At 39.7% G+C, this 25,745-nt stretch overlaps 1 protein-coding gene across 2 annotated transcripts in view; it reads right to left on the reverse strand.

Annotated features, from left to right (window-relative positions):
* Positions 1 to 323: 323 nt before the first annotated feature.
* Positions 324 to 25,745, reverse strand: part of FAM214A (family with sequence similarity 214 member A) — a 47,412-nt gene continuing 21,990 nt past the window's right edge. Inside the window, exons 2-13 of one of the 2 annotated variants that reach the window (XM_026856034.1) lie at positions 24,977 to 25,064; positions 16,780 to 16,964; positions 15,705 to 15,907; positions 15,255 to 15,380; positions 13,165 to 15,010; positions 12,564 to 12,680; positions 11,560 to 11,639; positions 10,680 to 10,788; positions 9,731 to 9,889; positions 7,884 to 7,952; positions 6,861 to 7,060; positions 324 to 1,566 (exon numbers count right to left, since the gene is read on the reverse strand). In XM_026856034.1, coding sequence (XP_026711835.1) covers positions 1,413 to 1,566; positions 6,861 to 7,060; positions 7,884 to 7,952; positions 9,731 to 9,889; positions 10,680 to 10,788; positions 11,560 to 11,639; positions 12,564 to 12,680; positions 13,165 to 15,010; positions 15,255 to 15,380; positions 15,705 to 15,907; positions 16,780 to 16,964; positions 24,977 to 25,028 — 3,300 coding nt within the window. In that variant the 5' untranslated portion in view covers positions 25,029 to 25,064 and the 3' untranslated portion in view covers positions 324 to 1,412. The remainder of the gene's footprint in view (positions 1,567 to 6,860; positions 7,061 to 7,883; positions 7,953 to 9,730; positions 9,890 to 10,679; positions 10,789 to 11,559; positions 11,640 to 12,563; positions 12,681 to 13,164; positions 15,011 to 15,254; positions 15,381 to 15,704; positions 15,908 to 16,779; positions 16,965 to 24,976; positions 25,065 to 25,745) is intronic. The other variant, XM_026856035.1, reaches the window with a different exon arrangement.

Consider the following 25,745-nt stretch of genomic DNA (forward strand, 5'->3'; position numbering starts at 1 on the left):
CTGGTCTCCCTTACTTTCCCTGGCAGGCTTCCTGGAGATTTCACAATACACTGACTTCTCCTCTCATCTAAGGGCAGTGCTGAATATATAAGATACACGTTCTTTATTTCTCTAGAGTCTTCATCAGATAAGCACGTTACACTCCAAAATCTGAAGGTCACCTTTCATATTACTGACACTCTGAAAACCTACAGTGATGTAAAAAAAAAAAAAAAACCCCAAACCAAAACCACACACATAAACCAAGGTAAGACAGTTGAGAAACCGAGATCTTCGGCAAACATTGTAAAGCTTCATGTTCATTATTAAATATATACCTCAAATATAATCAAATGCTTCTAACTTTATTTCTCTCAGTTACACAGTTTAACACTTAGCATAAACTGTTTATCTGACTGTGTTTTATGAATACACATATATATTGGAAAATATTTATATGCCCAATGTAGCATTTCTAGTAAAACTTCCTATGGCCACCTAGTGGCCTAAATGGAATTGACCTATTAAAAATATTTAGGATTACATGAAGATCCCTCCTTATCTAAAAATAAAACAGAAAGTACAAGTTTCATAGCTTTTGCATATATTTAAGATATAAATACTAATTTGTTTGCACAGTACATCCTTTAACACAATCTGAGAAATCACATGGGGGAGGGTGCAAATTTTATGTGAGCAAAACTAATAACAAAGCAAAATTAAAGTGTCCCTTAAGGAAAGAAAGAAGTTGAAGGAGCAAAATATGAACTGAACCAATGATCTGAATGCATGAGTAAGTAAACAAACAATGGTCGCAAGTGTTATTAAATCTGTAGGTGATAAAAAAAAAAAAAAAAAGGAAAAGGGAACCATTAAAGAGAAAAAAAAAAAAGCAAGCCAAAAGCTTGCATAGTATGAAATGTTATGGAAATTCACCTGTTGTCCCCATTTGCAATAACTTAAATGAATATCACTTAAAACATCACACAGATTAAAGACATCTGTATATATTTCAGATTTCAATATTAATGCCAAAAATACATAGTATGATTTTACATAGGATTTATGCTACATTAGAACACTAAAGACAAACATCACTTGAGTATTAAATGAAACATTAAATATTAAATAACTGAAAAATAAAATAAAAAGTGTAAACACTAAACTAACTTGGGAATTTGCTATTGCAACACATCCAATGAAGTGGTTTTAAACAGTACAAAAAGATTATATTTAAGTATGTTTCCAGTCTACTTGGAATACACAAAGCTCATTCCAGAAACCTTTTACAAACTGGTCCAGGATCACATAAGAACCTTCTCTCTCGAGCGCTATTTTCATTCCTTTACAGACTTAACTTTATACTGTCCCCTCTACCAATCTTCGCTTGTAAGGAGTAATCAACAGTAAAACAAACACTTTGCCATTGTTTGCTAGCATCTTGGTGAAAACTGAGGATTTGTTGGAGATTCAGTGTACGATTTGAGTTCGTATGCAGCGCCACTATCAACTTCCATGGATTTCCGAGAGAATAGGAGCCTTACATCTCTGTGGAGGTAGATCTTTCCAGATTTAGAACTCTGGAACCTGAAAAGATACAAATATCTCTATTACCCAAACCAAAAGATTAATCTTTAAGTATTATTAAACGTATTCCTTTAAGAGATCAAAGCCAAAACCCATTTGAACACAGAAAATCAGTCAGTTAAACTTTTCAATCTACTTTGTTTCCTTTATCGTGTAAAGATTCTGCTCCTAATCCCCAACGTAGCGCACAGCTTTGGAAGTGGCATGGAGAATCTGAAGTTCACACTGCAGTTACGTATGTTGAGGATTAAAGTTCTCTGCAGTCTAGCAAGGCAGAAGGTGCTCTTCGGTGAGCACTCCTGAAAACGCCCAAAGGGTGGCCTAAGCACACACAAAAGGGAAGGTTCAGGTATCAAAGGCATACATACAGATATATATACACAAATATATATTTCAGCTATCATATAGGCAGATTTCATTGCTGTCTGAATGTACCAGCAAGAAGTTTACTACTGCTTTATACCGCACACCAAATCTAAGTCCAACTTAAGCAGCAAGTAGCTGCTATGGGGATCTCTGCAGGCAGACAGAAAAAAAAAAAAGTTTTTTCACACAGAATACGAAGCTGTTTCAGAGACCACAGTTCACTGGACCAATCCCCAAAAGTAAACAGCAGCCAATTCCTAGGTCCATTTATCCTTTATGCTGCAGCTAAACAGCCTAATTCAGGTCCCTCCAGATCTGCCAGAAATGTGCCAGTTCCACTTTCCCTGAGATTTAACAACTATATTACAGAGATGAGATCTGCATTTCAGAAAACCGTATTCTACAGTCTTCATCTGGCAGAACTCCTTAATTTCCTTCCCTTGACCAGGAAAGGCAGGAGAGCTTAAGGAGCATTTCTTGTGGCAACGAAACGTCACTATCACTATATCATGGTAAGGGAGAAAAGCTGTTGCTACTGTAACAGAAACAAAAGAGCTATTATAATGACAAAGTGATACCATCACAAATGCTTGAGAAAGCAGCGCACAGTCTGTTATCACACGCATTACAATTTGCACAGATTTTTAATAAGCATTTACTCATTGATCCCATTGAAGAAAAGTATCTCTAGACTAAACCTAGCCACAATGAGACTGAAATTCTGAGAGGTAGGAGAAAGACACACAACTACGGAAGGTTTCTTCGTCTGGGGCAGGCAGGTTGTAGAAACGGATTCTCTGCCACTGCTTTGTTCGTATGAGGGATGCAGAATAGCCTGTAGTCATCCCCACAGCCAAAGGAAAATTCTGCTCTCCTAGATACAGCTGCCAAGGGCGTTAAATGTGGTGGGGTCCAGCAGAATGCTCCCACAGAGCTCCCATCTGGCACTATTTATTTGCTTGGTGCTGTCAGCGTGAAAGCCCTTTACCTGTTAGGCAAAGGGGAGAGAAGATTCTAGCTTAAGACTGGAGGAGAGGACAAGAAGGAAGAGTGAAAGAGGCAAGGGTCAGACACCACCACACACAGCTAATTCAGCATGTAGCTCAAGACATTTTAAAATGAAAAATTTTATTGAAATATCTTTTTGCAGCAAAAGCGCGATTTAAATGAATTCATACAGAATAGATAAAATCTAGTTCTCAAAGCACCATCATAAAGTAGAGCCCAATTCCCATTTTATGTATGGATTTATCAGAAAACAATTAGCAAGGTCTGGTTTTGAACTCCTTAAGCTTACTATTTTCTCTTAGGGAGAATCCTGCAAGACCCCCTTTGCCTAATAAACAACACTTCCCCATAACACGGCTTTTCTGAGCGTGACATTTTACAAAGATTGAAGGAGGATGAGTGGGAGACAGCAGCAGAGTTCAGGGGAGTCTTCTCATCTCTGCTTCCATCACCTAATTTTTTTTTTCTTTGAAAAATGTTTATTGTAGTAGTTGAGATTTAGAAATGTGGTTTTTCATAGATGCAAATACACTGGAATAATCAGAAGACAACGATTATATACACCCTTGCGGGGTGATGATGCAGTAGCCAGCATGGGACTGGCTCCAGAAGCGTTGTGTAAAGGAATCGAGAAAAACACAACAGAGGTCTGACAGATGGTGTCCTAGGAACAGTAACAACAGACAAATACAGGAAGGCTTAAACACTCAAGTATCAGATGAGCTAGAAAGTCTGGCAGAGGAAAATGATAAACATTACTGAAGACACGACAAGATACAGGCACAACCCCCCTGTATGTATTTTATAGACCATCACATTCACAGAGGAAGCCACAGAAACAACGATCACAAAACCATCACAACAGGACGATCACAAAAACATAGCAAGACATGTTTTGCAAGTGGAAAAGACACAATCTATAAAATCTGTAAGTAAAAAATCATCAGGACAAGGATACAGATTTCTAAATCAGGAAAAATGCTGAGAGATCAGAAAGATCAAAAGGCAACTAGTAAATCAGTAATAGCACGTATCTTCAGCTCCAACCAATAAATGTATCATTTGCCACATTAGGAAAATATTTTTTAAAAACATTTCAACACCTTGAGGAATCACCACTTTTAACAACCAGTTCAAACTTACCCTCCACCTAGCCTTCAGTAACAACCCCTGTTTAGCTGTTGAGCAACAACAATTATGTTCCACGCTATTAAAAGAAGCAGTATGTCAGCTGTTGACCAAGCTTTAAAACCATGAAAAACGCTGAGCTGTGGGTGCGTTAACTGTTTAATTGCCTTTTATAGGGGTGTCAAAACGTGACCTAGAAACCGAGGGATGGTCGTCACCCTCACAACACCGGGCAGGAATGAGGTGTGAGCAGAGCCGGACTCGCAGCTCTTGTGCTCACGTAGGTTAACTACAACACAAAAATCGTTACTTCACAAAAAAATTTATCCCCAAAGTATCTTCAAGAAATGACTTAAACCTGCGGGTGCAACTCTTAGAGCAAATAAAGCTCTGCTGCGGGTGCAAGCTACATTTTACATCAACACTGGAGCTGTGGGTGCAAATACGGTCCAAGGACGGATCGAACAGCATCTCAAACACACAGAACGGCGTGCAGAAGCTGCACACAAGATAAATTTGACACTTTAAAAGAGCGTTGTAGAAAATCTGGCCGCCAACGTTCAAGTTCCAGACCTATGCAAGCATTTTTGCTGAATTACCACTTGAAAAGCAGCTTTCATAATGCGAGTGCTGACAACTGTGATTAAGGCCTCGCAAGCAGATGCGACCACAATGCAGCTTGCTGGTGGTGACTTCATTTGGGGGTTTGAGCAAAATTTCAACACGTAAGCTTACGGTGCTTGTTTTCAACAACTACCGCAACTCAACCTTGAAAGACCCTTCTAAGCCAACTTGAGTGACAAAAAAAAAAAAGAATAAAAATCGTAATAGTTTAAATTTTTTAGATTTGTGTAAGTTTTCGGTAAAATGGTCTTGAGGAAACGCTGCTTTTAAAAATGGAGTTTTAAAGCCATCTTATGTATGAATTAATATACTACTAAGACTTTTTAAGCCTTACTAACCAAAATCCATCTTTAGTAAAGAAGGCTACTAGATTGACAGCTGAGTCTTTTGTAAAATCTAAAGTATTCTGTGTAATAAACCACAAGACAGATCAACATAAACTACTGTAATATTTCAAGGACTTTTGCAGTTCTTCCATTATGAGAAGAGCCCTACTGTTTGGGTTCATCTCTGAAGCAAAAAAAACTTCTGGCATACTCTGTCAGTATTCACTTTCCAAAGTAAGCAGCTGAGCATCATAATTATGAGTTTGTTTTTCCAGCCAGAAATGGATGTGTTTCCAACGACACAGTACAAACCCATGAGTTGATCCCTACCAGAGGTCTGAAAGCTGAGCAAAACTGTACAGGTATTTCAAAACTAGAGGCATCAGCACTGCTACATTTTCTGTCCCTCAGAAATAGGAAGCTCATGGAAGTAATTATTGGGTCCATCTACAACAAATCTGCAAACTACACTAAAGCAGAAACCAAAAGGAGACGCGAGTCTACTGCTCTTCATGCCTGTAAGCCAGACCCAGCTGGCCAGAGAGTTTTGCCCATCTTTGCAGCTGATGCCTGTCCCCAATTCCTCTGCAGAGATCAACATTACAAGTTAGATCAACATTACAAGTGAATAAATAGAGCCTTTTATTTGGGCTACACACGCTTTTTCAGAATTTACCTCAGAAGAAAATTTTCAGAAGGTAGTTAAGTTAGACGTGACAAGTTAGTGAGGCCTGAAAGGATAAATTTCAATCCAGGCTAAAATTCAGAATGAAAACATGGTTCAGTCTCATCGTGATGCTATCTTCACACTCCAGTAAACCAACACACATTTTTTTTATGACTGTCAACTTTCATTTATCGGGAAAGCTTGGCCTGGAATCACTGCCATAGACAAAGCTGTGTTTGAAAAGTCTGCTGGGTAGAAATCAATGCCACTAAATAGGGAAAATAATATGTACCAGAAGTAATTCTACAACAAGGTAAAGAGAAAAGTGTAAGAGACTTGATTTTGTTCTGCCTCCTCACTTGAGAACGTCAGCCACCACTGGGTCTCGAAGTGCCCCAACGGAAGCCCTGGGGCTGCACGTCGGTGGTTTGCTTTACTACAACAGTGCAGGCTGGAGAAGGACAGAGTATATCCATCACTCCTCCTGCTTCCAACTGCAGTCTCCAGAACATCTCAAGAGCAGCAACACAGCGTCTGGTTTCAGGCAGTGCTTTGTAAATCATTTAAGGAAGAATGTGTGAATATTTTATGAAGTGAAAGGCATTATCAGCAGTATTGCATTATGAAAGAGGTATTTACATTTTTACCACTTAACACAGCATTTTTAGGAGTAACTCAGAATGCTTTTCACATTACACGCTCTTCTGGTGAAGAGGCATGTGTGCAGGATACTGGGCACCTTCTCTACATCGATCCTTAGTTTTGGCTTTTGCCAATGCAACCTCCACACTCGCTATTTCCCGCAACCTCAAAAAAAAATTCATGGATCCAGCCAGAACTAAATCTCTCTTGCTAAAAAAAAGAATTAAGCTTTACAAGGCTACACAAAATACTTCACTGCCAAGGAGGAGCTTTATATTTTAACTTTGTTTCTCCCAAAGAGAATCCAAATTATTTATTATCATTTCTTCCTCTAGTGTCTAGCTTAAAGACCAAGTTAAAAGCATTAATTTTTAAAAATAAGTACGTATACAGAAAGGTTGGCCGGGAAAGAAAGAATGAGATAAATTTTGGCAGGTATTTGGGTTTTGTGGGTCTGTTTTTGTTTGGCTTTGCATCGATTTTTTTTTTTTGTTGTTTCGTTTTGTTGTGGATTTCCTAACTGAGGAGCTCACCTCAGATGTATGAGGTAGCGTAGTAGCCTTTCTTCAGTCTGTTGACTATTTTCTTTATTGACAGTTCTCTTGACTTCTCGTCTCACAGGAACAGAAAAAGTTCTTTGCCGTAGGAATGTTTGATGATTAGCTGGCATTTCTCTCAGGTCATAGATCACCACAAACATCTTCACCACAGTTTTGTTAGGGTTAAATAAGGTCTGAAAGCACAAACAGTTTGACACAATACTCTTTAGAGATGACAAATTTTTAAAAAACCAAAAACCTCCACCAGCCAAAACAGTCACAGTCCTCCAAGCACTTTGTTCCAGTGGCATACAGAAATGTGTATGCAAAAACATTGTGCAGTTTTTCTGTTTTTCAACACTTCAGCTACTAGGAATTCCTATTTTTAAATATAATGCTAAACCTAACCTAATCTGAATTAAACACTTGTATATGACTGCTATTACTTTGCTAATCTGCATCCCAGTTTTTGCTTATTTTTCCAGTCAGCTTGCTGTCTACACGTTTTCTAGACACAATATGCTCACAGGAAGCACAGTGCTGGGCTCTGCTTTTAAACCTGAAATTACCAATGTGTTACCCTGGACCGGGTTCTTAAAAGAAAGAGGCAGATCCTTAGTTTTAAGCAATGACCGAGATTTACCTTTCGATTGTATTACACAAAAATAGGTGGTGTTAAAATGTTACAAAATTTAGGCACAGCTGAGTATCCCTTCAGACGGATTTCACAAATTTGGACTGTGTCCTAATTACTTCTCCAAAGCCACCGTGGCCCCAACTATTCTGAATCTTCAGTGACTGATTTTAAGTCTCTTCACAGCACAGATGGGTTCAAAGGTTGGGCATGTTTTTTGTCCCACAAATTACACACAGATTTCTACATTGAGTAACTACAGTACCTACGGAGATGCACATTTCCACTGCTAGCTTCATGTTCATCTCCAATAACCTCATCTCCTCTGCATGACTTGCTTGATATTAGTAGTTTCAAGGCACCTGTATCTGCTGAGTACGTACCACTTGTATTGTTCCTGAAGGCGGTACCCGATAACCCCTTTTACCAAGGGACTCTAAAGTAATGACACCCTAGAAAAAAAAGACACACACATTTAGTTCACAAGGACAGATAGAAACAAACCAAAATGTTCTATTCATTTAATTGTATTTATTCAAAAAAAACAATCGGTAATATATAAAAACTAAAAATAGAGAAGGCAATGCATTTAAGCTGCAGGTAAGAATCAACAGTAGGAGCCTTACAGATACTTTGCCAGATCATTAAAAGCTGTGCAATAAGGGACACGTTCACCTCTTGAAACAAGATCCCAGTTTCCACACCTCCGAACCAGCAGTCAGGAAGCTGTGATGAAACAGAGCTTTCTTTTCCAAACAGCTCGTAAGCTAAAATGGAAGATTCGCCTCCTTTCCATTTTTATTTTTTTTTTAATCACCTACAATCTCATTAATACTACTCCAAATCTCACAGAACTAATTTCTGCTTTTCAGAGGCAGCAGATGCACTTAATCTTCCATTCTAATCCAAACTTTAGCCATGATGACATCTGCTTTTGTACCAGCTGTGATCTACAGAGCATCCGAGTGTCCCACGTGGGGCTGTAACGCTGCTGAGGCTACCCTTGGGCTACTGTCCTAGAGCACACGACTGATTAACTTGCAGTGCACAACTGTTGTACCCCACTGCACTGGATTTAACAAAAAAAAACCCAATCCCAAACAAACGACAAAAAAAAATGACCCCGAGCAGAAAAACTAGCTATACAAACAGCAACAATGTTTTTGATGATGGAGGCACTATACAAATGTTGTATTAATCCTGGAAGACTCAGCCATAAAAGCATGTTTAGAGCATGTGGAAAAGCCCGAAACAATGAAACCCAGCTAGGAAAATAAGCAATGCTACTTTAACCATTTGAGGAACATCAGAATCCCTTTACCACCTGGAAAAATCAGGTGAAATAATCTAGAAAGAAAGGAAAACAGTAGATATATTTTGCAGTGGTTAAGAGAAGACATATACAAGTTTAAACTATTAAACTTTTAAAAACAGGTCAGAAATATGGCAAGCACAATGAACTTAAAATTTAAATACTGGGATAATCAGATGTTCAATGCTTTACTTACATGTTGAAACAGTCTATTTACCATATTTTAGACAAACACACACACATGAAAAAAATCTCTAAAACTTAGATCTGTCGCCTAGGTAACACTGAGGATCCAAAACAGGTGTTCAGAGCAAGACATCTTTTGCTTTTTAGAAGGAAGCACTTAGACATCCAAACCCCACGTTATCGTTGTAGAAATGCGGGACAGAATTAGCACGTGTATCAAGAACACAAACACCGTGTCAGTGCAAACATCAGCAAACCACGCACCTCGTGAGAACGCTGCCTGTCGTGCTAGCTCAGACAAGGTTTGCTTTAAAAGAAAGGGCTGAATAACTTCTGAGTCTAAGGTCTCCGTCAGCAACTGTACCTTGGCCTGCACCTAAGCCACTCGCTGGCCGAGTAGTTAGTTGCCCAGGGCAGCTGCTTGTTGGGACAACAAAACGTATCCCATTAAATGCAGCTATTTCCTCACTGCCTATTTTAAGTCCGATGGATCAAAAGAGATGGTGGGGGTTGATCACTCCAGTGTGGAGGGAGATAAATACACGCAATACGGCGAGGTAAGAGCAGCAGGATGGTGAGGCAGAGCCACGGGAAGAAAAGCACTAGTCAGGGAAAGGAAGAAGGGAGGGGAGAACATCATAAGCACTTGAAAACCCCTGCGAATCCCTGCTTGCTGAAGAGCTCTTTCTTCACCTCCACCTATCAGAATTTAAAATAAATCCAACCACGCACCATGTAAGGAGAGGGTGCATTATCATCCGAAACACTGTAGAATGACACTTCAACTGGCAGAGTCATGTGCGTGGGACAAAAGACTCCACTTGCTCCCACTTCTGCTGTGAAACCCTCCACGACGCCAAGCGGGTCCAAGCGAAAATTCAGGACAGATTCCTGAAAAACAAAACACGTGCAGCTTAGGTTGGGAATGCCTCAAATAAGACATCACGAAACTAAGCGGCAAACAAGGAAACACATTTCTATAAGAACCTGGGTCTTTCAGAAGACGACTTGTCAAAAATCAACACTAAGGCAAAAATTACGGTGTTTAAGAGAAGCATCATCAAAATCCAGTCTCCGTCCTGCTGAAACTGGTGCAAAAGCTCACAGAGGATTTTATTGCAGTAGGATCTATGCATGCTTTTCCTTGACATACACTATCTGAAAAAAATAATAATCTAGAATCTGTAACTTTCCTCAGTATATTCACTCCGTATTTCACAGAGTACAATACAAGCCATTAACACACTAGCATGTCTAATATCAGCAACTAGTAGCTACATGAAGTGAAAAGCCAGAGGCTACACTTCAAACATATTTAACACAGCTCTTAACAGTGAAAGACTAAGAGTGAAAATGTAAATGCTGTTTTCTGGGTATATACATTAAGCACGAACAATTACAGGTAGTTAAACCTCATTCAAGTCAACAGAACACCTCTTAACTTGACCATAGCAGGAAATAAAAGTTATAAGCAACTTATTTTATCTGAATCTCTGAGACAGAAGATGTCTGGGGTATAAAATATGTGCCTTTACAACTGGAAATTAAAACAAATTTGATTCGATTTAATTATGAACTTTTACATTGTAATTGGGCTGAAATTATTCACAGCAATGCACTTTTAAAAGCAGTACAGAAGAATACTAAAAATACCACAAGAATTCTAGAGAATATGCAATACCTCAAAGTTTCCCAGAAGGCTAAGACTTGTTAGTGGTGGAGCACTAGAACTTAGAAATGGTTTCCCATGGCTCTCTGGATCATTGTCTCTGTTTATACATTGTTGTGGGCTATTAAAAAAAAAACCAAACAACAAAACAGAATAAACATAAAGGATAAAAACATTTGCTTTTGTCTTCTGGGTATAAACAGCTCTAGAAAGAATCATTTACTCACTGTATTACAAAATCATGTCCTAAAGAGGAAACAGATGAACATTGCCTGTTAATCCTTTAGCAAAACATTTTCTAGTTAACTGAAAAAAAATACTTTCACAAGTTTTACATTACAAGGGATAAAACCAATAAAAATCTAGGTTGTCCATTAACTCCACAACCGAAGGATCAGATTATTTTCTCTTGCATGCAGGTATTTTTGTCCCATATCCTGATGTTTCCAACATAAAACTACAATACTAAAACCTGTTTGTTAGTGTATTAACGTACAAAGAGTCACGGTCAGTCGCTTTTAAAAATTAAGTTCTCTGAATAAGTTAAAGCAAAACGTTAACCCATTCAACCCTAAGAACAAATCACTAACGCTGATTTGAAGAATCAACAATTACGATTTTTTTTTTTTCTGTTTAAAAGCTCAAATGTGACTTCCTACCCCTGCACAGGACAGTTCACCCTGGCAGCAGCTCTCACACCACGTTCCAGAGCCAAGCTAACCCGGAGACCCCTGGGGCAACTCAGCTGTCAAGCCTTATTTCAAAATAAGGATTCTTTTGCAAGGCACCCATTCTTTGTCTTTGCTAACATGCTTTGTCCCTGAATACAGATATGTATGTATATTATGTCTCCCCCCCCAAATTCTTAATGTTTCTGGTAAATAAAACATACCTTCTTGCAGACAGACTTTTCAACTGCAGGAGTGATGAATCCAGATCAAAGCACCCAGACTGTGTTTTTCTTTGAGGAACCTCAAGAGGGAAAGAAGCAGCTAATTTGAAAACTGTACTTCTAATAAGGCCAATTTTGCCAAGAATTTTCACATGACAAAATTATAAAAACAGAGAAGAAAGTAATTCCTATGCATTCTAAATTTAGTGAAGAAAAATATAAAATTAATGACAAGACTGTAAATTCTGATTAACAAGAAGTACTTAAATACTCATTCAAGAGGCTAAAATCTCTTTGGAAGGGTACAGAACGTTACTAATAAAAAGGCTGTAACAATTTCCATCTAAGTTCCCTGAAAACATGACAGCCTTTACAAGCACAGAAGAATAAATCGTATCATGTGTTGATTACAGAACCTCACTACTTCAGTAGTTTTAACTGGGACTGTCTGTTTCTCCAAAACTCCCAACAACATACCCAGAACTGTAACACTTCCCCAATGTCTCTGTCTTATCACAGCAGCTTTGTATCACTCAGTCATTCAGTCAATCTCATTGCTGAAGAATATTCAGCACAAACTGTTCACAGAAACAAAAGCTTTGGACAATCAGGTCTTAATAACGCAAACTCCTAAATGACAAAATATCTTCGCTTACACTTAAACCACTAATCTTCAAAATGTTTTCTTTTGGACTCTAAAATATCAAAGCTTTTTTTTTTTTTTTTGGCCATAGAATTTTCTAATGTCACCTTTTGTTACTTCTTGATAGGATCTCAACAACCACCTCTCTAATATTTTATTTTCCAGGATTGTTGTTCAACTTCATTTCAGTGTTAACTCTCAAATTTCCACTTGTAAGAGTAGTCAGTCTGACACTGAAAATAAACACGCGCACACTTTGCCTAGGTAATTTGAAAAATTTTCTACTACGCACAGATACTAAAAGAATAAAATCCTTGCTTTCTCATTTAACAGGTAAGTTATAATTTCAACAACAACTTACAGGACTTGAAAGCAGAGGCAATCCAGTTCTGGGATGAAAAGCCTTGGTTGACGTTCCATCCAAGGATCGAAAATTATGTTTCCGCCATATATTTGTGTGTTTTAGAGACGGTGCTTTCTGTCAGCAAAACAATTTACTCAAGATATCAACGGGATATTTCAAGGCTTATCATGGTAATGCTTTGCTTGCCGTAACAGACTGCTGAACCAGGTGGCTCTGCATCACACTCGCTCATTACAAAATATTCACTATAAATTCCCGTTGACTCAATCCACAGTCACACAGACTGCTCCCTACAGGTCACATACCACATTCAAACACTGGTATATTTATGAAAAGACAGGACACATAAGTGCCTATGGAAACTGTCATCCATAGTGCTATGACCATGAGCAGGGTAAGACAATGCTCTTCTCAGTGTTAAACTTATAATTAAGAAGGCAGGGGGGAGGCACTACTGCAGACTAAGAATAGTAACATGCTACTTCCTACAAAGTCAAGACTTAAAATGTCTCTTCACGTTGCTCCTCATCAGTTATAAGGTACAAGCTATCTGATTAAGAGCAGCTATAGGAATTGGTCTTCTCCTCTCTGTACTTACCTGCACATCTGGGTTCTTCAGCCGCTCACACTTAACTACGCCGTCTTCTGTAGGTTTCTTCTGACAAGTGCTTTGGAAATCCAGGCCTATTGGGTCTTCATTCTCATCATGTGCAGATTTCATTTTATCTTGTTTGGTTTTGTTTTTGAAACTGTCATGGTCTTTATTTAAATAATTTTCAATACTAATAAGCTGAGTATTTTGCTCATAAATATTTGGTTTTTTTGAGTCTTTATCTAAACACTTGAGCTCGTTTTTGTGCAAAGAGTCAGATACCTGCATCACAGTTGCTTTTTTTGTACCTTCAAGTATTCTGCATTTATCTGTCTGTAAATTGTTAAAACTGTCCGTGCCGTTGTTCTCACTAACAACTGTTCTTTCTTTAAGTTTATTTGTGCAAATCTGTTCATCAATGCTGCTGAAGTTCGAACACTGTTTCATTCTATTGGTTAGCTGGTCTTTCTGTGCGTAACCAGAATGTATCGTTTCCAATTTATCTGTCAATTCGGATTTGTTTTCTTTAATACACGATGATGATGTGTGAATGTTAGTAAATGCATGAGAAGTTTTATTTGAAGTCTGATGAAATGCATTTCGGACAGCTTCACTGGGTTTTGCTAAAACCAATTTTCTTCTCGCCTGGTGTTTCAGAGAAGCCTTCAGTTCTCCATCAAACCTAGAAGGACTGATTGGAGTATCAGGTGGTTTTGTCCTTGATTTACTGCTGTCTTCTAACAAAGAAGAATCAGATTTAGCAAAAGAAACAGGAGACGGTTCCTTGCCTTTCTTCAGCAAATTTTCATCTTCATATGTACTTCGAAAAATTTTTGAAGTAGCTGGGCTGGTATCATGCACTTTGAATGGACGTCCAGTAACTTGAGAAGTAGCTGGATCACAATGAATCAAGTGTTGGGCAATCCTCGCTATCACCTCCTGCCGCTCCTGAAGCAGAGAATCGATCAGGGGATTGCTCTCTCCTGCTGACTGACGGCCACAGTGGTTCACTGGAATGCGGCTGTCAAGCAGTGTGATCTCTGGTATTGCTCTAGTTTTGCCTTCACCATCTTCTTGCACTGCACCGTCTAAGTTGGCAATAGGAACAGGGGAGGTTTCCTTGCCTTTCCTTGGCAAGTTTTCATCTTCGAAAGTACTCCGAAAAGCTTTTGGTGTAGCTGAGCTGTTTTCATGTATGTTGAATGGACGTCCAGCAACAACTGGGGAAGTAGCTGGATCACAGTGAATCAAGTGCTGAGCAATCCTTGCAATTACATCTTGTCGCTCTTGAAGTAAAGAGCCTATCAAAGGATTGGTTTCTCCTGTGGGCTGATGAGAGCAATGACTATTCGAAACACGGGAATCAACTAAAGAAAAGGATTTAAAAGTTCTGACAGGTGTTTCATGAGATTGTGTCTTGTCTGCTGTAGCATTATAGCACTGAACTTTAGACTGCGATGCCCCAAAGTCAGATCCAAGTCCGGTAGATGGATAAAGTTTTAGATTTCTGATAGACGTAGTAAATTCAGGCGTCTTTTTTCCATTAAGTAGGCCTTCAGGTGTCATTGTCCAGGTCTGTTTCCCACAGAAGCGCTGCGGGCTGGAGGTACCGCATTGCCGTGCCACGCTGGAATCACTGTGCTGATGCAACTTACGCTCTTGCATTCGCTTTTCGTAAAAGCTAAGGTTGGTGTGAATACTACAGGTCAAAACTGGGTAGTTCGATTGTCTGGGCAAGGACTGGACGCTGACTCTCAAGGCCACATTGTGAGAAACATTAGGAACAGGAAAGACATGCTCAGTTGGTGTCTGGGAGAACGTCCATTGCAAGTCCACGTCTGCAGCGCTCACCCTGAAACAATAAAATGGGCATTTACAGAGATATCAAAACGAAGAGTCTTTATCTACAACACAAATGAAGCAGCACTGGAGACACCAGTAACCGCTGTACTTTGCTAAGTATACGAATCCTATCCAAACGCCAAAGTACTGGGCCAACAATGTGACATCTTCAGAAAGCAGGAAAGCCAAAAAACAGGAGGGAAGAATGGTTTTAAGACCAGTCGCAACAACGTCTTTTTCCATCCCAGACGTACCTGTACAGAATGTTCCGGGGAACAGCACCGTGTGAAACACTCAGCCACGCACTTAGCTGAGAGAAGAAAACAAAAGAGCGAACAGCCAACAAAAGGGTCTTCTCTTCAATAAATCGATCTCCGCTCCTAAAACGTATTAAGAGAAGCACATGGGTGTTGATAAGAATGCACACAGAGAATTATTAGAACACTTTCAGATCTTCATTCTGAAAATAAAACCACAGCTGAATCAGGCAAAACAACGAAACTCCTCAAGCGTTTTGAAGATTTTGAAGTATGAGTACAGGAAGACGAAGATTAGAAGTAGCTTAGATTTCACTGCTCAATAGTGGTTGTCTTAGATCAGTCCTCCTGGCAAAGGGCCAGTTCAAAACCACTAACCGATTACTTTAAGAACTTTAATATGATGTGATTCTTGCAATTACCAGCTAAACCTGACATCCAACTTACTGTCGAGGAACAGGCTCCAAAATCCACCTTTCTAACAGCAACGCATCTTGTTTGATTGCGGGATCATTTAAATCATTCCCCTCGGTGGTGGGCCCTTCATCACTATAGCAACAGTCTGGAAGTAGCATCACTTCTACCATGATTGGAATATTATTCTTCCACAGTAGCATAACCTCAGATCTGGTTCGCCTGGCTTGACGACACTGAGGGAAAGAAAAAAATATCAACACATGCAAGCCATAAAAATACTAGTCAGATTTAAATCTACTTTACAAACATGTTCCAAAGTACTAGAAAAGGGTAAGGGTCAAATTCTGTAAACTAGGTTTTACCAAATCAGAGCTAAGATTCCAGAGCTATTAAATGAAAAATAATTAACAAATCCTTTGTGGTTGCCGTTTGAGCAATTTCTGTAGAAAATATAAGGAGCTCATAAAAAGACATTTCCCCGATCACTATACTTTGCTACCTTGTACTTCTCTCTCCACGAGTCATCCTCTTGGATAAACACGCTGAAGCAGTACCTCTATAAATTCTGTGTCTTGGAGGAGGCTAACTGCTGCATGAATAATAACTTACATCCACACAGTACTTAGGAACTTTTACTTGAGAGATAGGCTGCTCCAACCTTACTCCCAAAATAGATTAGCTAGGTTTGATGCGCTCGTGTTTTTTTGGATCACTAACTTCTTAAGAATACCTGGAAAAGCAAAAGAATTAGGCAAGTCCCCTAAATTTTCTCAAAAAAAACCCAAAACAAAACAACTCACAGACCAATAATGCTAAGTATAGTGCTTTCCCTTTGATTATGCAAAAAAACTCAAATAGGTATTATATTCAGGTAGTCGTGCAGAATTTCATGTTCAAGGATAAAAGGCTTAATGATCTCTCATTTTAAGGACAGATCTATTATTAGTACAATACTGAATTACATACTCTTTTAAACGCAGGACTGACAGAAAGCAAGAGTTACTCATGCTTAACTGTGAATCTACCGTGGAGCTCTCAGTTGACTTTAATCATGGCAGCAAGGATACACGCCACAACACTTGAAATGAAGTGGGTACCACCATACCTGAGCCAGTTTGTCACTGCATTCATGCTTAGTTGTTGGTGGCTGACTTGATTGTGCCGGGGGGCAATGGAAGCCCTCTGTTCTGCCCTTGATAGAATACTCGGGCGTCCGACCTTCGGTGATCAGCAAGGCCAAGGAGACCAGGAACTCCTCAGCTTCATACTCAAAGTATTCATCCAAAGTATCTGGCATTTCAAAAAGATAAAAAAAATAATGACATCTGCTGTATAACAAGCTTTCAGCTGTTGGCTGACCCCGCAGTTTCAATCTGCACTTCAAATGAGAGCTATGGGAAATGGATCTTGCCATCAGCCCGGCTGCACTCCTCATAAGACCCAAGTCACTGTACCACCACAAAACAACTCTCCTCATCTCATATCACTGTCGCTGCAAGCAGACAAAAATAGAAATACTCTAAAGAAAGGTTTACATGGCAATGCACCTGACTTCAGTGGTGCTGAGAAACAACTGTGCGTGTTGTGAACCACGGCTGAATCCCAGCTTCTCCAGAAGAAAAGTTTCCTGAGCTCTAGTAGAAGTCTGATGGCAGTATGACTTGGCATCATTAGTGTCATGTGACAGAAAAAGAAGCCACAGCACATGATAAAATACATTAAAAATAGGAAAAAAATCGATTTACTTCTATTAGAAAAAGTGGAACACGATATTCTGTAAGATTTTTATTGTGAGTCCCTCCTGCTGAGAGCAAGGCTTACTTGAGAGATCCATTTTTAGATCCTATCCACATACAGGAAAGGATCCCAAGGAACATATATTCATTGTTTTATACCATGGTCAGTCTAAACTTGTGCAAAGAATTAAAACTCAACAAGTCCCTGCAGAGAAAGCAGCAGCTGGCATTGCTCTTCATGCATTATCCTGGCACACTTGATTCCCAGAGAGGGAGGAGGCACCAGACCCTGATTTCATGGTGCTCTGCAGAGCACCCTCCTCCTCCTCCACCCTCATCACGAGGATGTCACGCATCACTCAAACAGATTCAAGTACAACCAGATTGTGTCATTCCCCTCTCTGCTTGGAAAAGCTTAAATTTTCAAAATGATTTAGTCACTGGAAAGGTTACAGAAAAAGCTCTTTCCCAAGAAAGCTAAAATACATTCACTTCAAAGTCTATTTTAAGAGCAGCAAAGAAAAGCAGGTGGAGGCAAGGCTGCCAGCAGTTCTTTACCTTAATGCTTTAGGGGAACAAAAGCACAAGACATCTTTACAATTCCAGCTTAAATGACCTAGGTCATCCACCAAAATAAAACTGCCACAGGGACAGAGTTAATTTCTATTCATGTTTTGATTACTATGCACAAAATACCTTTCCAATTGGGGAAAAAAAAAAAAGAATCAGAAGTCTTTTTTTGTCTTCATCCCCTAGTAGCAGAGCATTTGGCAAATATGGCAAGGCAGACTTGAGAGATCCATACAGAAAGGGATGCATGAAACAAAAGCTCCAATTAAATGTGCAATTACCTGCATATGCAAATTGTAAAGTGTGTAAAACTAGCTTTTGTATGTACATATTTGCCTAGCCCAGGCTTGTACTCCACGGACCTCAGGGCTTACAGCCTACTTTGAGGTACCTACGTAAAGTAAATAAGAGAAGTCAGCCCACTGCCCGGGAATTCAGCTCACTGCACTGGAGTCCTCATCCTTACCGACTCTTTTTTCCCCCCTTTTTAAAGGATGCGCTCGCACAGACGCTTTGGGTGGCAGGGATGGGCTATCACTGGGATCCTCTTCCCACTCTGCGCCCACAGCTGCACCTGGCACACGTGGCCAGTGGTACAGCACTCCTGACCCACGCTGGACGTGCCACATCTGCACGCACACAGCTGGGAAAAGGTGCCAGGCACCGGGCTGCCACAACCAGCACAAGTCCCATGGCTCCGTCCTCCGGCGGGGTGGGGGGGAGCAGGGAAGGGGCTCTTCCAAAACAACTCCCTGGGCCAGCTGCCTGCCCCCCCCACGGAGGGACTGCAGGCCCTGGAAGAACAGGGTGCTGCCAAGACAACTCATCTGGCCACCGCCTGCCCTCTGGCAGAAGAAAAGCCAGAGGATAGATGAATTACCCGGGAGGACCCCATATGGCACGTGAACAATACATTAAATCATCTGACATGAGTTAAAACGGTCAGTCATCTGACGGATGGCAGAAAATGACTAATAAAGGGTGCATGAAAGATTAAAGGAATGGTAAATAACAGAGAGGACAAGACATTTAGGTAGTGATATGAGTCACCTACAAAATTTGGCACCGGCAATTTTATTTATTTTTTTCCAGCTGAAAGTCCGGTGAACAATAGGCAAGTCATACTTGGGGATAGGGAATTTAAGGAAGACTCTGAAAAGGATTTAGGTATTACAGCTGACAAAAACCAAAATAAATTGCAGCATTATCTTGCTGCTAATGCAGGCATCATGCTCATCTCTGTATGTCCAAAGGCCACGGTAAGGAAGGATCCCTACTGAAGTATTTTTCCTACTCTGACATAGAGGTTTCAAAAACCTACAGTGTTCAGCAGGAGTGATATTAATTTAAACAAGAATTGCCTCGTCCTCTAGCAGACTAAACACCCTTAAGAAAATGTGTAAGAGGAATTCTGTTTAGTTAAAATACGTAAAAACATGTATGGTTTCAAAGAAAAAAAATAATTGATCAAGAACTGCACACGGTTATGCAGACAGATCCTGTCTCAAATACCTTCTCACTGTAACAGAAATGTGCACAGTAAGACGTGATACCTGAAAATTTACCCCAGAGAATTTTAGATGGCAAGTAACAGTAAAAGAGACATCCCCTTTAATTTACATTAGCAGCTCACCACGTGAAGCGCTAAACCTTCTATTATTTGGCTCTCTTTTAGAGAGAATCCATGTTTGACCAAAAGTTTCTGGACTCGACACAAACTAATAGATAAATCCTGAGTGCTTTTGCTGCACTGGTTAGATTTGGGTAAAAAGCTCACTCCCTTTTTGCATTAAAAGAATCTGATACCAAAGCTTATCTTGCATATGTAAAATGCTCCGTGTCTTCTCAGATATATATCGCAAATCGACAGAACAAGCCATAGAGAGCTTAAGCATGTCCAAACGCAAGATTCAGTGAATCTCGGAAATAAACAAGATCTAGTGAATCAGGCAAGGCAAATAAATCTGAAATAATCATTACTCACGATTCAGAATACACACATGGTATTACTTTATACAAACAGATAAAGATTTTAAATTGAATTTACAAATACTGCCTCTGCCTCTGTATCAGACCTATTATTTCAGAAGCAACCAGTTTCTTGCCTTAAGGCTGGAAAAGGAGACCCAACCAGCTGGAGACACGTATTTGTATTTGCTGCAGTTACAAAAACACGATGTTGTTTCAAAATAAAAAACTGTATCTTGTTAAAGGATGATAAACAGCAAGTACTGAACTAGGAAATGCTGGTTTTATAACAGCATTACAAAGACAGGGCCAGCACTTTAAAATTATGTCAGCTATCTAACAAACAAGGTATTTGATCTGGACTTTTAAAAAAATTTTAAAACATGAATAGCAATAGATACGAAGAAATATGTTTTCCTACAAAGGTCATGTGGCATACTGACTATTTTTAGCTCCACTATATTTCTGTATCATTTAGCACATTCTGAGGGTTTTCATAAAGGAAAAAAACCCTATAAATATTGAGGAGCCCGGTTATTGTTCCTATACAACAGGCACAGATGATGCAAGTTGATGTAATTGAGGATAAGGGTGGCAAGACATTTACAGAAACAGCAAACTCAGTGTTTAGTTAGAAGTCTTACTGTGTGTGTGCTGTAACTGTTTGCTTTTGTGTATGAACCAGCCCTGTTTAAGACACACATCATATATTGTGCACAGAATAACCTCAATCCTATCATCTGACTATACAGATATGATTATTAGTCTGCTTCATCTCTAGCAAAGCAACATGCAAGGATATAGCATCAAGTATGCATCCCAGCAGTGTCTGGGATTTATTCCCCTTAAAATAGCAAAAAATCCTGTTAGTTGACACAAGTATATAGGAATTAAAGTAACAAGACACTACAGCCCTTTAATCAATACATTGAAACTAAAGTTTATTGACCAAGTGGTCGCAAGAGATGGCAGCAGATGTCAGACTACTCTAGGAGCCAAAGAGAGAAAAATGTAAATTTAGACTGAAGCTTCCACATATAAACCAAAACATACAATGCTGGAGAACTGAGGCATATCGTTTTGTCTTCCTCTGTCCCCTGAACATACCAACCTCAACAAAGACTGATTTTCTACATCTTCTGGACAAACAGAAAAGCCCATTTTAACAAGACATGTCATAAAGAGAGTCTTCAAATCCTTGTTCTCCCCCATGCACCATCACTGGAGCATTGGAATCAAGAGTAAGAACTCAACTTCCCCTCAAAGAGTTCAATTGGCTCACATCCTAAAACATTTGTGGAAGTTAGGTATGTGGTACTAATGAGTCACAAATCCACTTAACTGTAACCCAGTGACTCCCCAAAACTTCAGTTAATCCATCTGTGCCCAGCTGACTCCCTTCCCAACTAGGTCACACTTGTGTGGACCAACTCCCTTCCCCATTACAGCATTTTCTGTAGTAATTACAGAATAGGTTTTCCTGAAATATGTGTATTAGAAAAGCATTTAATCTATTTTCTAGCCTTAGACTGGAAGTAAAGACATTCGGTGTCACGTAGCCATTGTGCTCCAGGGGCCACCAGAAGACACATCTAAAAGCCACTGCCCTGTCCTGCCTGGGGACGGTGAGGCGGTGATGGCCCCAGCAGAGCTCCTCCTGCCCGGAGCCTTTCTGTCATGACCAGGCAGTGCTACAACTGTCATCTCTCTTAGTCCGTGTTTATTATATTGTCCTAGAACCTTTCACACTGCACTAGGCACCACAAATATCTACCACGCCTGTCCTCCTCAGGAGAAGAGCTCATTTTCATAAAGTGCCTTTCTTCAAAAGGCAGATTTGTTCAACTTGAGGTATCCGTTAGTCCTGACCTCCACTGATTTGGAGGGATACTTTCTTCAGACATCCATGAAACAACTAATAATTGCCTTTAAATATGGTCTATTAACAGTCCATAATGGATTTTGAAGGCCATTGATTTAAAGCAATCAGACTTCTATTTCACTTCTTAGAGAACTGAAACCCAGAAAGCATAACACTCAACAAAACACGGAGCACATGGTGTAGGCTTGTCCACATTCCCAGCTGACTCAAGCCCTGCTCCTGCCCTCCCCGCAGCTGTCCAGCCGGCACCATGGCATGGTTACCCACCGCTGCTCTCTGCTTTCTTCATGGGCTATATTTTTTTTTGAAAGACTAAAAATATCGCTTAAGTACTCGGATCTTAATTTGTGCACTTTTAGTACAAGGCAGTCCATAAGGAGACACTTCAGTCCAAGAGTCCCGTGGCAGGAGAGTCAGGTACACTGGGGAAAAAGCGGCTGCACTGTCAGAATTCAGAACGCATCGCCTCCTAGCAAAGGCATCACTGCATTTTAAAAAAATTACAGCAAAAGCTCTATGGCCCTTCCCCCAAAACAGTCAATTCCGAGTAAGTTTTATTATCTTGCTATTTCCAAAAGTAGGTTAAAGGTAGTTCCATATTTTAAAAGTAAGGCAGGGACTCAAGAAACTACTGTAAAGGAAATGAAACACAATGTAAACATTTGACTAACAGCTTCTCTTCTGGAATTAGAAACACCTACGGATGCTTCGGTTAACTAATTCCACGTTGTGCTTCACTTCAAAAGAAAGTTGCCCTTGAACCCCCCAAATTCATGATTCTCTGAATGAGTAGCCATGTCATATCTGCATATTACAAACCCATAATTATATCTGAAGTCACATGCTTCAAAAGCCTTGCAATATTAAGAGTTTAAATATAATTTAAGCTATCAAGAGTTCAAGTCATGAGATGGTCTACTTGCTTCAAGAAACAAGCTATTCGTTAAGCTTAAATTCAAGCAAACGCAATGAACTGGTTACTCATCTTTATTTTTAGGAATACTCCTAATAGAGATATTCCTTTTCTCCACATTGACTCCTGTCTTAGATTCTTAGGGCTCAAGATCTTTGAGCTCAGGGACAGTCATTACGAAAACATGAGGAGAGCAGCACCATAACTCATCTTACACTTGCCGTCTCCTTACTTTTTCCAGGGTCCCAAACCAAACCACTGTCCGATTACCCAAAGCAGTTCAGCTGTAGGCAGGAAATGGCAGCACAGGAACTTTACAGTAGGATTGATGCATACCTGGCTATCCAAAGAAAATAAACTATCAAAAACTGCTGGATCTACTGAGTTATGTGTAGGAGAACAAGAAGAAATTCACCTGCTTTTGTGTTGTTATGCCAGTTTATCACCAGAATAACAAAGCACACCATTTTGTAAGTAAGAGGGTATTTTTAAAAATCAAGACACAGCTACATGGCAGCTGATGAAGTTACTCCAGAGCAATAAAAATCAGTCAGGACCAATCAGTGCCATCAGCTCCACTCCAGACTGCAGGGCTTCAGTAGCTTCCCGGGTACACGTGTATCCCTGCCCATCCAACCTTCCCCTCGTGTATCCCTGCCCATCCAACACCCCCCGTGTATCCCTGCCCATCCACCTCACACTTCTGCTGGGTACCTCTCACAGCAGCCAGAGGTCATCTCAAGGCAGCTTTACCATAAATAAAGTTACCAAAAAGAGACTGGTCTTAAAAATCAGGCTGGAAAAAAAAAAAACAACAACAAATCAACGTACAATTCACATGTTCCTAAAACTTACTTAGGTTCAAACAGCTTAATAAGTACAGAAATAAAATCCAGTTCAATTTCCTGCAGTAATCTCAGAAACTACCGCTCTCTGAGAGTGTAACACGCAGACTGTTAAACTGAGCTGGGTGTTCCCATCTTGCTTCCTGCGTTTTGGCTGACATCCTATTTTGCCATCACCATACTGCTTACTGAGTCACTTCTCTTCTTCCAACTGTAGCTTTCTATTTTTACCTAAGCAACAAACAGTTTAACCTGCTTCTTTGGCTTTTTTGGCATCAAACCGAATTCTAGATCAAATATTTGCGTTTTGATCGGGGAAACTCATTTTATTTTCTCTTAACTGGACAAAGAAAATGAATACTTAAAAACAAATTATGTAAACTGAATTGCTTTTTGCTCCAGCACAAATTGTGAAGTAGGACAATCGTTATGATTTCATTGTCTGTATTTAGAAGGAAAGCAATACCTGAAAGTGTGAAGTTTGAGGCTCGTTTCAAACCTCACTTGACTAAAAGTTGCAGAAGAACTCGTACACTCTTAATACAGTTGTTCCACTGTATCCTGACAGGTAAACAAGTGCCGAAATGTCAGTGTAAAGCTGTAAGGTTATCAGTGCTGCAATGTTTAGCATTTTAAATATAAGCCAGTTAGAGGAACAGAACACACATTTTTCGCCGATCCCTAAACTTAGGAGTTTACAGAACGGGTTACAAAAGATGCTACTTGTACCGACATGCTATAACCAGACAGGTACTGAAAGCAAAGATGACTTGTCCCAGCTAATGCCCTTACTTAAGCACACATCAATGTTTTCCTTCATGTTATGGTTTCCTAGACTGTGATCATGTTAAATGTGACTACACAAAAACCTCTGAAGTTATATTATAATGAAACAAACAAGCCTATCAGGAGTAGACTAAGTAATTTCTAAGTTTTCCATTGATTCTTCTCTAGTTTTTAACATTTTTCCCTTGACTAGCTGATGCTCTGCCTAAATCAGATTGTTAGAACAAGCTGCATGACTTAATAAACCTACCTGAACAAAAAAAAAAACCACCTTAAAAAACCTGACAAAGCAATAGTAGGTCTAATTCTGCAACTCAAAACTACTCTCTTATGTATTTGTTAGTTCATAAATGAAAATAATTAGGAGAAAACATTTCTTTCAGAGTAAGTATATGGCACTAAGTATAGACACTCAGCTGTCATTGGGAGGGAGTAAAGGGTTTATATCTAGACTTCACTCTCACCATCAATGCAGTCATTTACCACCCTAGTAAATATGCTGATATTTTGCAAAGTTATATTGAAACAAATTACTGAAATGCCCCCGTTTTAAATCCCACCCTAGTTCACAGGAGGAGACAAGGGCAAGGTGGAGATCAGACCTAGGCTAGCTTCACAGTCACTGCCACCATAATGTGAAACCGCATCCAACATGCTTGGTTGGGGGAGCTGAAGGAGCCGTGTGTCACCCTAGAACAGAAAACAGAGGGCACTTAGGCCTACAGAACATGTGAAAATTTCTTCCTAAAGTGTTTTCTGGACAAAATTAAGTACTTTTACATTAAAATACAGGGGGTTTTTTTCCAATATGAGATTTCTAGATATATATTCAATCGTCAATTTTAACTTTTTTTTTTTTTTCCAAAGAATTGCTTCACTGATGATGACGATGACTACTTTGTCTTTCATCAAGGCTTCCCCAGCAAAGGAAACTCTGGAGATGAGGATGATGATGATGGCTGATGACCATCTTCACTACTGTTACTCACTAATTCAAGAGCCAGCTTAGCAGCAACTGTGTAGCTGAAGACATACAGACTGAAGGCTTTCATCAACTTACTAAACTTTGTGTTAGCTGCAAATGTCATACTGCAGTGGCTCCACAGCTGTTGCTTTCCTTCCAAAGGAAGCCCAACAAGAATGAATAATGAAAAAGCACATGTATTTGGCTACCCCTCGTCTCCTTCTGTGGGCATATCATCCATGCAAGAGTTGCAGCAATTGAGTACTGAGAAGTCTAACTCCATTTGGAAGCCGAGACATCTCTCCCATTAAACAGGTTGGCGGCAGCTCCGCATTAAATTCCAACTGTGATAGCATTTTTATAATACATAAATAAAAATGCACGCCAGAAATCTTATTTGAGGTCTT

The sequence above is a fragment of the Athene cunicularia genome (assembly GCF_003259725.1).
Source record: "Athene cunicularia isolate RWA chromosome 10 unlocalized genomic scaffold, athCun1 chr10_part1, whole genome shotgun sequence".
NCBI lineage: Eukaryota > Metazoa > Chordata > Aves > Strigiformes > Strigidae > Athene > Athene cunicularia.